This window comes from Callionymus lyra, chromosome 1 (genome assembly GCF_982586985.1).
Source record: "Callionymus lyra chromosome 1, fCalLyr1.hap1.1, whole genome shotgun sequence".
In the NCBI taxonomy this organism is placed as follows: domain Eukaryota; kingdom Metazoa; phylum Chordata; class Actinopteri; order Syngnathiformes; family Callionymidae; genus Callionymus; species Callionymus lyra.
Genome location: NC_141818.1, coordinates 14,587,974 through 14,600,558, shown reverse-complemented (window position 1 = coordinate 14,600,558; position 12,585 = coordinate 14,587,974). Strand labels below are relative to the sequence as shown.

The 12,585-nt window shown below is 38.7% G+C and overlaps 1 protein-coding gene across 6 annotated transcripts in view; it reads left to right on the top strand.

Annotated features, from left to right (window-relative positions):
* LOC148088127 (multiple C2 and transmembrane domain-containing protein 1-like) overlaps positions 1–10,988 on the top strand; it is a 136,307-nt gene extending 125,319 nt beyond the window's left edge. For all 6 annotated transcript variants that reach the window (XM_087794670.1, XM_087794672.1, XM_087794669.1 and 3 more), the window contains one exon: positions 7,608–10,988. In XM_087794670.1, coding sequence (XP_087650796.1) covers positions 7,608–7,679 — 72 coding nt within the window. In that variant the 3' untranslated portion in view covers positions 7,680–10,988. The remainder of the gene's footprint in view (positions 1–7,607) is intronic.
* The last annotated feature ends 1,597 nt before the right edge of the window (positions 10,989–12,585 follow it).

The following is a 12,585-nucleotide window of genomic DNA, read 5'->3' as shown; positions in this document are numbered from 1 at the left end:
GTAAACTCTAAAGACAGAATCCTTCATAAAAGACTTCAAAGTGAACTAAAGTGAAACTATTCTCTGTACGTTTGTGTATTTGCGTATAATGTAGGTCACAATATTATTCTTGCATACGTGTGGGTTTAAAATACACATCACTCTGAGGTCAGAAGAACACTAGAACGTTCTGCTCCGTGGTGCGTCCCATGGCTGAAGGTCCACCTCACTGCCCCCCCCCCACACCTCGGCGGGGCCACAGCGGTCCGGCGGGATGGCGGCCCCGGGGCTCTCACACGATGCAGAAAAGGTGCTGGAGTCCAAATGGAGCTTCACCTCGTCGGCACGTGTGCGTGGCACCTACTGGCGTCGGTGCGGGGGCCCTCGGTGCCTGACGCCCTGGATGACTAATGAAGTGCTATTTCGGGGGCCCTGGGTGACCTAACACACACACACATCAGTGTGCTTGTTAGGTGGGCTGGGGGTGTTTCACTGTTCCACTTCATTTAGAGTCACTTTGGCTCACGAGGTACTAATGACTTTATATAGAAAGGGCAACAACAGTCCAGCACACTCTGATTGTTCATCCGTCTGTTGTGGAGCTTTGTTTCCTGCCTTGTGGGTCACCCTTGAAAAACTAATGTCTTTTTTTAATATAGAATTAAACCTTTAAGGAATGTTTACCAATTTGGATACTTAGTGACATAATGCAGAATTTATTTCATCGTTCATATTCAAACTGTACTACTTCTTTTTATATTTTTTTTAGCAAAAGCCTGACTTAAAAAAGAATTATAATCTAAAATCTGTCAAAGTTTAAAGCAGGTAAATCCTAACAACACTATCCTGGGGTAGTTATTTTTCTAGCAAATCTGTTGCATTGTTTTTCTTTGTTGTGAAAAAATGACTTTTTACAATAATTTAATTATAACCCTTGAACACTTGTACCTATATATGGCCCTTGTCTCCTGAATTCTTCCAAAATTCATATTGAAAAACTATCGTAGCGAGCTGTCACTGGCTGGAGTCAAACACAAATTGTCTTTCTACACACTGTTATAGACATTGGTTAATTTTATTTTAACACAGAACTTGGTGTAAGGCAATCGTTGCCAACCTATCTTAGCAACCTCCCATGATGCATCCCTGTCCACTAGTGAAGGTGGATTTGTCGCTACAATATAATGCTAATTGAGGTTTTTTTCTGATGGGACAACATTGTTTTTTTTTTTTAAATGTATGCGTTCCTCCTCAAATTGAGTGAATCCTGTCCATTATGGGATGGTTAAGAACATTTCCTTACACTTGAGTCACAATGAAATGGGAGATTTTTATCATGGTCCATTTGTGTCTTATGTGGAAACAGCACTAGTTGGATATCCCTCAAATGTTTTTTTAAACGTGTGAATAAACATGAACTCTAGATCTGATCATATCAACAGTTCAGGGCGGGGCTCTCAAAATCAACTGGCTTGGGGGCTGCCAGGGGTCAATTCTTTGCTGAGACTGGGCCAGTGGCTTGGGGTTCTTTCAGGGGTTGGATTTAACATTTAGTTTTATAATGTTTTGTAGTTGTTGGTGCTACAAGAAATCTATTCCAGCCTAATAACATCAAGCTATAGAAATGAAAACATTTGATGCGAATATTTTTATTCCTTAACAATCTGACTTTGCACAAAGGTAGAGTCACTTGTGGCCCCTACTCCTACAAATGTAAACATCAAATGGGGGGGCCGCAGAAACCATCTCACGGGCCAGAAATGAAAGTAATATTCAACCTCTTGTCATTGAAATATTTACATTAGAAAATAATCTTAAATCGGTTCCACTAGATTACATTTTGTTCAATATAACCACACCCACTCTGCTGTGATTGGCCAAACATCGAGATTTGTCACTGCACGTCATCGATCCGGGAAGTCTCCACCTCCATGGCACTCATTGTATTAACAAAGTGGGTCGTGATTACAACGGGCTGGAGGAGAAGTGAAGCCCATTATTACGCCATAATTGACTCCGCTCTTGTAACCTCTCATTCGCCGAGATTTCAAACGGGGGAGAACTTTATAAAACCTCCAAACCTGGTCATGATGAGGGACTTACTGCATCTTGGAGAGGAAGACTTCAACATTTGAAACATGTGAGTGAGTCGGAAGGTTGACCTTTCATGCTCAGACCAGATAGATTCAGAGACGGCGGTTCAACGAGTGAAAAAAGTGCTTGAATCGGTCCGAACAGCAACAGACTGTCAAGTCTAACTATTATGACCCTTCGTGAGCGGGTGCTAAAGTCTGAAGTGTGTGGCCCCGGAGTTTCCCCCACGTTTACGATCTGGCTCGTCCGCCATCAGCTGTCTTTACGGTCATTATCAGGGGCTCGTTTTCGTTGTCGTCTTAAACCGAGGCCGAGCGCGGGAACCTTTACGGTGTCAAGTATTCCCGACCTGGTGTTTTGGGGAGGTGTCAGCGCACCGCTATAGTTTACGACGCCATTAGCCACGTGAGCCGTGAGCGAGTGGATTAGCATGCCAAGTGACGCTTTACGATCGGAGGCAAACACTCCAAATTTTTTTTTTTAACCGTCCGAATGTTTCTAGCTCACGGCGAAGCCACCGCGGGTCAACAGCGGGTTCATAAAAGGTGAGAAGTTCCAGTTGCGTCGCCGACCGTGACTTATATTGAAACATTTCCCTTCACACCAGCAGCAGATACTGCAGCAGTTAATAGGCAAAACTTTCCAGACTCCTTTTTATTTTATTTTGCACGCCGGTTTATGTCACCTTGACATGCCTGTTCTCTCCTGACAATAGAGCGCCGAATCCCGCTCTCAGCAGATGTCTGAACTACACACTTTTTGTGCGTCTCCGGGAGTGTTTAATAACCCTCGTTGCACCTTCAATGAGACGTCGTTTACAGACTTCTGTGGGGAAGAAATGGAATCGGAACAACGCGAGAGTTTAAGTGTATCGCCTTTCTTTGCCCAATTTATCTATTTGTCGCCGCTTCCTCGTCTGCCCACACCGTCGCTCGCAGTTTGAGCTTCTCTCTCTCCGCCAAATTGCTTCCGTGATACCAGCTACCTTTACTTTTTATTTTTTTATTCCCGCGCTTCTCTCTCCTTGTTTGTGTGTCGACAACAAGCTCATGTTGTCATCCCTGTGATTAGGTGAGGCGAGCGAGGAGCCGGGGGTACAGCATCACTCACTCCTGTCACCTGTAGGTGGGGTGGGGAATTGAACCTGTGACGCACCAGCCCCACTTTTCAAGCTGCCAGCTCTTCACAGAGGAAACGCTCGTTTGATTGAGATCTTCTCTTCTTTCCTCTCACTTTTCTTGACTTTTTCACGGGAAACAAAACTCTTTTTTTTTTTACTGACACGCAAACTTTTTTTCCTTTGTTTGTGTGTGAACGCGTTCAGACGCTTCATCTTTTTTTCCCCCCGCGCAGGAGCGTCGGTGTTCAGGACGTAAATTGCTAACTTTCTTTCTGCTGTTGTAGGCGTTTGTCCGTGTGATAGAACCACTAACAACCGATGATCTATCTCAACACTTGTCCTAGTTTCCCGCTCTGTGATCGTTGCTCATAGCAAAAAAAGCTTCCACTTTTTTATATTTCTACGTCTTATATTGACTTTATTATTTCAATAATATGTTAGTTTTGATAATCTTTGGTATCCAGGGAGAGAATTGTGTTGGATATTTGTTTTAAACTCACACAATCTGCTCAGTTTCAGACTTTGTTTTTAGCGTTATCTACTCCAGGCTGCTCACACGTGCAAGATTCTCCACTTTAATGCATTCATGTGTTCAAGAGACTGATGAAAATGGAAAGTCAATGTAGAGGTCGTATAATATTAGGAATAAATTGGGATGTGACACATGCGGGGGCTCGTATCTTACAAACATTTCTTTACTTTTTTTAAACTTCCCATTAAGAAAGAAAATCTACAACTATTCCTTCTTGATTGTCCTATTTGACTTTCCACTCACTTTAGACCCCCCTCTCCTTCCAGGTGATTGACCTCCTTGTTAAGACGAAAGCAGGAAGTTGGTTGTGGCAAGTGTTGGTGTCACCAAATTGTCTTTAGTAAAAGTACTTAAAACTACCTTAAAAAGCCAGATTTTCAAACCTCTATTCAAATAATGTATATTGAAAATTGCATCAGTGTGACTTAAAAAAATAAGTAAAACATGTTTTTATTTAGAAACATAAGTTCCCACATCAATAATAACAGTAAAGATCTGTTGTAGAGCTGTGTTCACTGAGAGGGAGCCTGACGAATAGAGGGCATTAAATTGTTTTGTTCATTTTGTTTAAGTTTTTTTCACTTACTTACACTAAACTTAACTTACACTCAAGTCTACCGAACAAAATAATTGACTCACACACTCAACTTTCAACAAAGTCTCTCTCTGTTTTCAGCGAAACTGATTTCATCTTCTGCTTGTGAACTCTTGTGTGCTTTAGTTGGCAGAGTTGTGAGAGAATCCACCCATATATGAGGACGATGTCTGTCATCGCCCAGATGTCTGCATCACCCCCTCATCCCCCCACCCGTCTCACTGTAAACCCTTTATCCCGTTTAGATTCCAGCGTCTTCCTTATCTCCCTGTTTTTGTCCTTCTTCTTGTTCCCTCACTGTTCTTATTGTGTTGCTCCGTGTGTCAGTATTTGTACAGATGTTTAGCAGGATGTTGGTTCACCCCGTGGACATGTGAGATTTTAATCAAATCAGTGCAGAATCACAGAGTAAACCAGGGTTGAGCAGTTACACGTCCAGAGGAGGAACATTTTGAAGGAGTGACGTGGATCCAATGAAACTAGGTTTTAATATAAAAAAATATATTATTATTGTTTTTGAATGAAAGAGGAGAATAGTGTTTACATCTTACATATTAAACTGAAACTAATGCTATACGTTTAATAACTTTATAGTTAACATAAACCGATGGATATATGAGAAAACAAACATGTTGGGGAAACTGTTACGTAAACAATAAATACACAGCTGTTATAAAAAACAAAACACAATTATTAATCAGATTAATCTTAAATCATTTAATATGACAATTTTTTTAAATTTAATATTAGGAATATGAATCACATCGGAGGTTTTAAGAAAAAATGTGTAGGAAAAAAAATGCATTTTGAAGGTAATATTATGTAGATAAATGTATACATTTGAGGTGACGACAAATATGTTGAAAAATATATATATTGTTATTTAATATTTTGTATATAAATAAATACATTTGAGGTGTCAAAAAGTACCACAAATATGTGGAAGGTATTTATATATACATATATAAATAAATATGTATTCATATGTTTAAAAAATATCTAAATAAACATTACAAACACTACAAGAAACAATACATTTCAAAATAAAACTGCTAATAATAACTCAATAATGCACAAACAAATAATCCTATTTGTGTATTTAAAAAAAACACATTCATTTGAAGAATCTAGACCGTTCGTAATATGAGAAATGTCACTTTATATTTAATGATAAATAAATACTACACAATTCAACGTATGTTGGGACTAAATAATCGCACAACTGTTAACAATAATTCCTTCATTTTCTCCAAATCTGACCGAAGACTTGACCCCTGACCTGACCTTCTAGTTAAAAGGTCACACGTGTTGGTGACGTGTCTATTTATTTAAGCATCATTTCGTAGGTTTTCCGTTTGAGCAACAAAGAGAAACCACAGAACGAGAGAAGATTTGCACAGAGACGGTCCAGACACGAGGCAGAACAGAGGAGCCGTATTGACGTTGGTTTGTTGTCTGTCTGGAGAATCAGAGCGAGTGTCAGTCAGACAGTCAGAGTCGCCAACAGTAGATCAGCCGGAGACACTTCTGCTGCTTTGGTGATGTGACTCGCTCCTATTAGTATTCACACTCAGTGGCTAGTGCTTGTCAGCGTCATGGATCTGTCGAGGCGACTGTATTTGTGTGGATGCAGATGTGTGTGTGTGTGTGTGTGTGGGTGTGTGTGTACATCACGGATGGAAGAGACCGCCGGAGTGACAGACTGCTGTTGGTGACGCTGAGACTCTGTGATGCTCCTGAGCCGGAGTGTCCATCACTAAAGAAGTTCTTTCTCTCCATCATCTGTTGGCTGTCGTCGTCCTCCAAGCACGGCGTCATTGAGGGATGCGTTCATGCGTTTGTCCTGCCGTGTTCCACACCAGAAATGTTTTTGGCTAAATATTTAATTCATAAGATAAACATGAACACATTGGAATGTTTTTGTTTTTTTCTTCTTTGATTGACGTGATCGATTGTCCTTCTTCTATCACAGCATGCATTACATTTGTCAAGGGCCACAGTTAAACTGTGACTGTTGTGAGGGGCCGACGAGTCAAAAGAAAGATTTGATGAAGAAAAAAGGAGCCTTATTATGATTCAAAAACAAAACAAGATCATATATATATATATATATATATATATATATATATATATATATATATACACACACATTTGTTGTGTAATTAAGCCATTCTATTATATATATTTATATATATAATCATATGGCCATTATTTATGTATATCAGTTTTTTGTAATATGTTTATACACTTTTTATTAATATGAATGTTGATGATTTAATTTTGATTATAAATTGATAATAAGAAAGCACGTAATGAATGAATATTAAAAATAGGTATCTTGAAAAAATGTTTTAAAAGGAATACAATTTTGTATATTTTAATTCATTTAAATAATATAGACCGTTTGCAATACTTTAAATGCGACTATAATATATATTTCAATTCATTATTCTAATAATGAATTAATAAAATCTTCCAAATTAAGCATATATTTTCGCTTTATTAACACACAAATGTTAATAAAAACAAATATTATATCACAGAAGTTTTTTAAGTATTTGGTCTTGTATATAATGGATTAGGAACAGGATAATTTTATGACAGTAATAGAAAGTATTTGATTCCTGATAATATCATAAAGTATATATGAAAAACTATAAAATATAATAATAAAACAAAATTTAATAAATGGAAATAAAAAAGTTAGTTAGTACCTAAAGGTATATATTTTAATAATTAAAATAGTTTCTAAAAAATCTGTTTGTAATTGTTATACTTTCTCAGGGCCATGTTAATACAGTCACTTTAATCTAGTTGTTCAAGTTTTTTGACAATTTGACACTTGCTTCTGTCCACCCAACCCTGGTCCGAAGTGTCCACTCATCACTCGTTCACCAAAAACTCTGATGAACGAGTGAAGGAGGTGAACGTGTCCACAGCCCGGGTTTTTTTCCGCGGCGCCGTCTTCCCACCGTTTTCTCACCACCACGCTGAGACGACTCTTTTGTCTTCGCAAGCGTTTCCCATGAGCCCTCGGCCCGCTTTATATTTGTTTGTGTGATCCCGCGCCTCAGGCCACTGTTTCACATCTGTGGAAGTGCGTCTGTGCTCCAATACAGTACCCGTCTCCATGTGTGCGAGCTTTGTAATCAGTTTGTAATCCTTTCCCAGCGGCCGGTGTTCCACGCAGCTGGACTCAGAGACCCTCTGGAGGCTCCTCTGCTCTCTTCAAGCATCCTTTGACTCCCTCCACCTGACTGTGTGTCTGTGTGTGTGTGTTTGAACAGGTGCAGTACCGTGAGCTGAAACTAGATCCCAATCCCAGTCCAAATAAGAGGAAGAAAAACAACCCCGGGTAGAAGAACCGCGTCCTCCCGCCGACGTGGCTCCTCTTCTGGCCGAAACGTTGCACATTTTTTGGGTTTTTCTGAGGTTTTTGGATCTGAAGAAAAAATCAACGTCTTAATGGTCGTGATGTTATGTTGTGAACGAGAGGACGGACGGAAGGTTTTTTTTGTTCATGAGCTGCCATTATTCTGTTGTGGATGAAATGTGTTTTAACATTTTAGTCCTTTATTTGTTCATCATGTTGGAGGAGAGGAGAAGGAGGGCGACGAAGATCTTGATGATTCTCTTGCTCTATGAAACCAGTGCCTGGATCGTCGTTGACAAGTTATGTAAGAAACACAACATTTATGTTTCCACCCCGTGACAGAAAAGACAATATTAAGACATGATAAAGAGATTTGTTTCAAACCCTTTTCGAAAATGAAAAACCCCAACCTTGCCTTCAATTTTAAGAAAGTATAGTTTTGTTATTTATCTAGAGATGTCACTTAAAGATACAGTGTCTCTCTAAAAGCCGGAACATGTACAGTACGTGTTACGGGGTGATAACTAGAACAGTCAGACCGGCATTACTTGTGATATTTATTTATAAAATTATATTCTACTACAATATCGAGAACAAAATAATAAATTAAATTAATGACATATGAACATTTGTTTACGAAAAATTAAAATCTTAACCACCCCGTAACAAGACAAAACCTGGACATTGTCCTCAATTAAAACATTTTTTTTTTTATTTGTACGACGATTTACCATATTTAAAATCATATCTTTAAGATGTAATGAGATCTATTTTCACTTCAGAATGATTGTCTCTAGAACCGTTATCCACGAGCTAAGCTAACACGTGCGCCTTCTAGTAGTGATGGTCTGATGAAGCTTCATGAAACAGTGTCATTATTGTCAGAGTCCACTAGATGGCAGTCTCTGCACCTTTTGTTTTGAACAACTGTTCTAATGAAACACCACATAATTTTTAAACTGATGGCGCCACCTACTGACCTCTAAACAACATGACACTGTTTCATGAAGCTTCCTCACAAGTATCCATCACTACTTTTTAGGTCTAAATTCACTTTCTGTAAATTGTTAAAGTTACGTGTCGGTAATGTTAAGTAAGTAAGTAATTTTTATTTGTATAGCGCTTTTTCCAGGGTCACAAAGCGCTTAAACAATCAAAACAATATACAATAAAGTATATACTTTAAAGGGCAATGTTAAGCTCACTCGCAACCTACCTGCTTGAGACCTTGGCTCATGCAGAAGTATCTATTATCCTTGATGTCGGTTAAATAAACAGTGTCTTTCTGATAGCCGAGAATATGTACATTACACTTAACTTAAATTGCCAGAAAGGAGTAATTCATGATAATTTTTGTATGAAATTATAATTTCAAACGCAAAATAATAATTAAAAATATATATATATCTTGTAACACACTCTAGCGAGACAAGATGTTCTCTCTTTCATACAAAATGCTGAAATTTGTATCAAAACGACAAGAACATTTTGAACCTTTTAACCTTATATTTCTCAGCTTCGCTTTGACGCTTTTTCATTGATCTACTTTAATTTGGGACCAACCATCCGGCGGGCCATATACAATGACTTGGTAGGTCATATTTGGTATAGTATAGTATATATACTATAGTTAAGAAAAAAAGAAAAAAGTAAATTCCATCTGTTGTGCGTTACGGGTTGGCAGTTTTAAGCTAACGCTAAACGTAGTTGCTTTAGAACTTCAGTTCCTTGTGACAGCGGAACCACGAGGTGGTGACTAAACAGACACATGTAACTAATGGTATTTATTTATGGAATTATATTATATTTACTTTACAGTATCAAGCTCAAAATTGTAATGACCAACATTCTTATTATAAACATGTTACGTGCCTTTCCAGACATCGGAAATTTAAAACTTTCTTGGTAAAAAGTATACAGTAGATCAATATCTACAAGGTATTTAAACAAATTTTTATATGTTATTAATTTTGGATTGAAGTAAATTCTGTTTTTTGAAGAGGTCATGACATAAAAGGCACTGGTTCTGTAGTGCGGCGAAGACACACACTCGATTAGATCAGGCGGTAAAAAAAGAAAAAGCATTTATGAGATTGAAAGAGTCAGTGTTTCCCACATGAGTGACAGTCGTCGACAACATCTATGACTCCATGTATCTTCAGCAGCCACAAGACAAGAAGTTGGGAAAATTAACCTCTGTGCTCGCAGACGAGTCGACACACACACACACACACACTCGCACAAGCGCTGTGTGTGAAGCTCTGCCCCGGGCAGGCCGCCCTCTCCATCTGCCCCGCTACAACTTTGATCCCTTTTCCACCGACTTGTGTGTGTGTGTGTGTGTGTGTGTGTGTGTGAAGCGTTAGCGTTTGCATACACGCGTTTAGCGAATCAAAGCCTCGCTGGATGTTGTTTTTGTGATACAATTGGATCTCCCCTCCAGCTAGAGCTGTGTGAAGCCAGCTGTTCCGCCTCCACTACACTGGAGCAGCATCAGCCAGAGAGAGAGAGACGACAAGACCTGAGAGAGAAGGTCCTGTTTTTTTTTTTTAGATCCTTCCTCCACCGTCCCAACCTCTCCATCCGTCAGCGAGGCCGGGGGGCGGGGGGGTTGGGGTCGCGACCCCGTCTGCGGCGGCGGCGTCTTCTCCTTTTTCCTCGCGCCGTCCATCATCACGTCAGGTCCTCTCCTTTATCTACATGCTTTTTAAATATCAACAGGTCTGTGGCTCCTGAGGGCCATTGATTTTTGTTTGGTTGTTTTGAGGAATCCACTTGAAAAGACAATAACATACGTCCCTGTGACTGATTAGAGCGTCCTCGGCGAACACTCTCGTGAAGGACGGCTCTCAAGAACACCTGATCCACGTCTGTCTCCTACTGTACGTCGTCGTCGTCATCAACGCCATCTTTGGTATTTATCGGAAAACCAAAGTGTTTGACTTTAAAAAAAAAGATATGATGGAATGTATCAAGCGGGGAATGCTGTACGAAAAAATATTTTTAAATGTCTTATTTAAGTTTTTTTACAGAATGCTTGTCGATGTCATGTTGTAAAGTAACACGTATGCCTGCATCGTTTTTTCTAAAAAATCGTGTTTATCCGCCTGCGATGTTGCCTGCCTGTTAAATTCACCTCCACGTGCCCGAAAAAACAGAACATCGGAAAAAAAACAAAACGAAACCCCGATGTCACCAGTTTAAGATATATTTATTTCTTATTTGAGAAATGCATCTGATGTATGTTGCTTATTTTGAAAAAAAAAAATAGATTAAATATTTTTTATTTTCTGGAGATGTTGGTATTAATGTGTTTTTCCTGGGCGCCGGCGGAGAAGAAAAGTGGGGACATTCATCTCGGTCTGGAACCACCGATCATGCTCATATTTCAGGTTAACCCCGCGACTCCCAGCGTTCTCTCCTGTTGCTACATCCACCGCGAGCCCCAGCTCAGGCCTTAAGACCCCCGTCTTCGCTCAGGCTCGGCTTCAGGAAGTGGCTCATTTCTCAGCGCTGTCTGTGGACGAGGACTTCCAGAGCACGGCGGTGACTCTTGGTGTTTCAAACATGGAGCTGATGGACCTCACATGGTGCGGCTCCATCGTTCATATTAGGATTCGTTATTAGCATTTCTAGTTTTATTATATTTAATTAATGTGACTTTATAATTTAGAAGTATATGTATTAATACGAATAAATATCCCTTTAAAAAGCATTTATATATATATATAAGTGAAAATAAAAAAACCTGACATGGTTTAGCTTAGTGAAGTAAACAAGGGACCAAAGGCTAACTTAGCATTTAATAAATAAAAGAGCTAGTTTAGCAAACACAAAGTGGAAAAACAATCAGCTTAGTAAAGTATAAAAAGGCTAACAAAGTTGTTGTTTTTCTAATGGCAAAAGTATAGCTTGTTAATTAAAAAGTGACCAAAGAACTAGCTACGTATAAAAAGGCTAACTAAGTAAAGTAAATTAGTTTCCAAAGACCAGCTTAGCAAATTAAACAAAAGAGCAAGCTTCGCGACCAAAATAGTGACCCGAAAACTATCTTAGCAAAGAATAACAAGGCTATCTTAGTGAAGCAATGAAAGGACCAAAGGATAGCCTAGCAGATAAAAAAAGGAACTAAAGAGCTAGCTTAGCAAAGCACTGAAGGCTGTTTAAACAAGTGACCAAAGGCTAGCATAGCATATGAAAAAGAAGAAAAGAGCTAGCGTAGCAAATAAAAAAATGGAAAAATAATTAGCTTAGTAAAGTATAAAAAGGATTAGAGTATAGCTTATTAAATTAAAAAGTGACCAACGAACTAGATAAGCAAAGTATAAAAGGCTAACTTTTTGAAGTAAATAAGGTACCTAAGGCTAGCCTAGCAAATTAAACAAAAGAGCAAGCTTAGTGACCAAAATGGAAACTAAAAACTAGCTTAGCAAAGAATAAAAAAGCTTAGGAAAGTTACGAAGGGACCAAAGGAAAGCTTAGCAGGTAAAAAAAGAACTAAAGAGCTAGCCTAGCAAAGCACTGAAGGCTAGCTTTGCAATTAGACAAGTGAGCAAAGACTAGCTTAGCATATAAAAAAGAACCAAAGAGCTAGCTTAGCAAAGTATAAAAAGGCTTAAAAGTTTGTTTTTTAATGGAAAAAGCTAGTCATGTAAAGTAAGAATATGACAAAAGTATAGCTTATTAATTTTAAAAGTATGCAAAAAACTACAGTAGCTAAGCAAGGTACCAAAGGCTAGCTTAGCAAATTAAACAAAAGAGCACGCATAGATAGATAGATTGATTAAGCAACCAAAATAGTGACCAAAAAACCGCTTAGCAAAGAATAAAAAGGCTAAATTAGGCAATAACAAAGAGACCAAAGGATGGCTTAGCAGATAAAAAGAAAATAA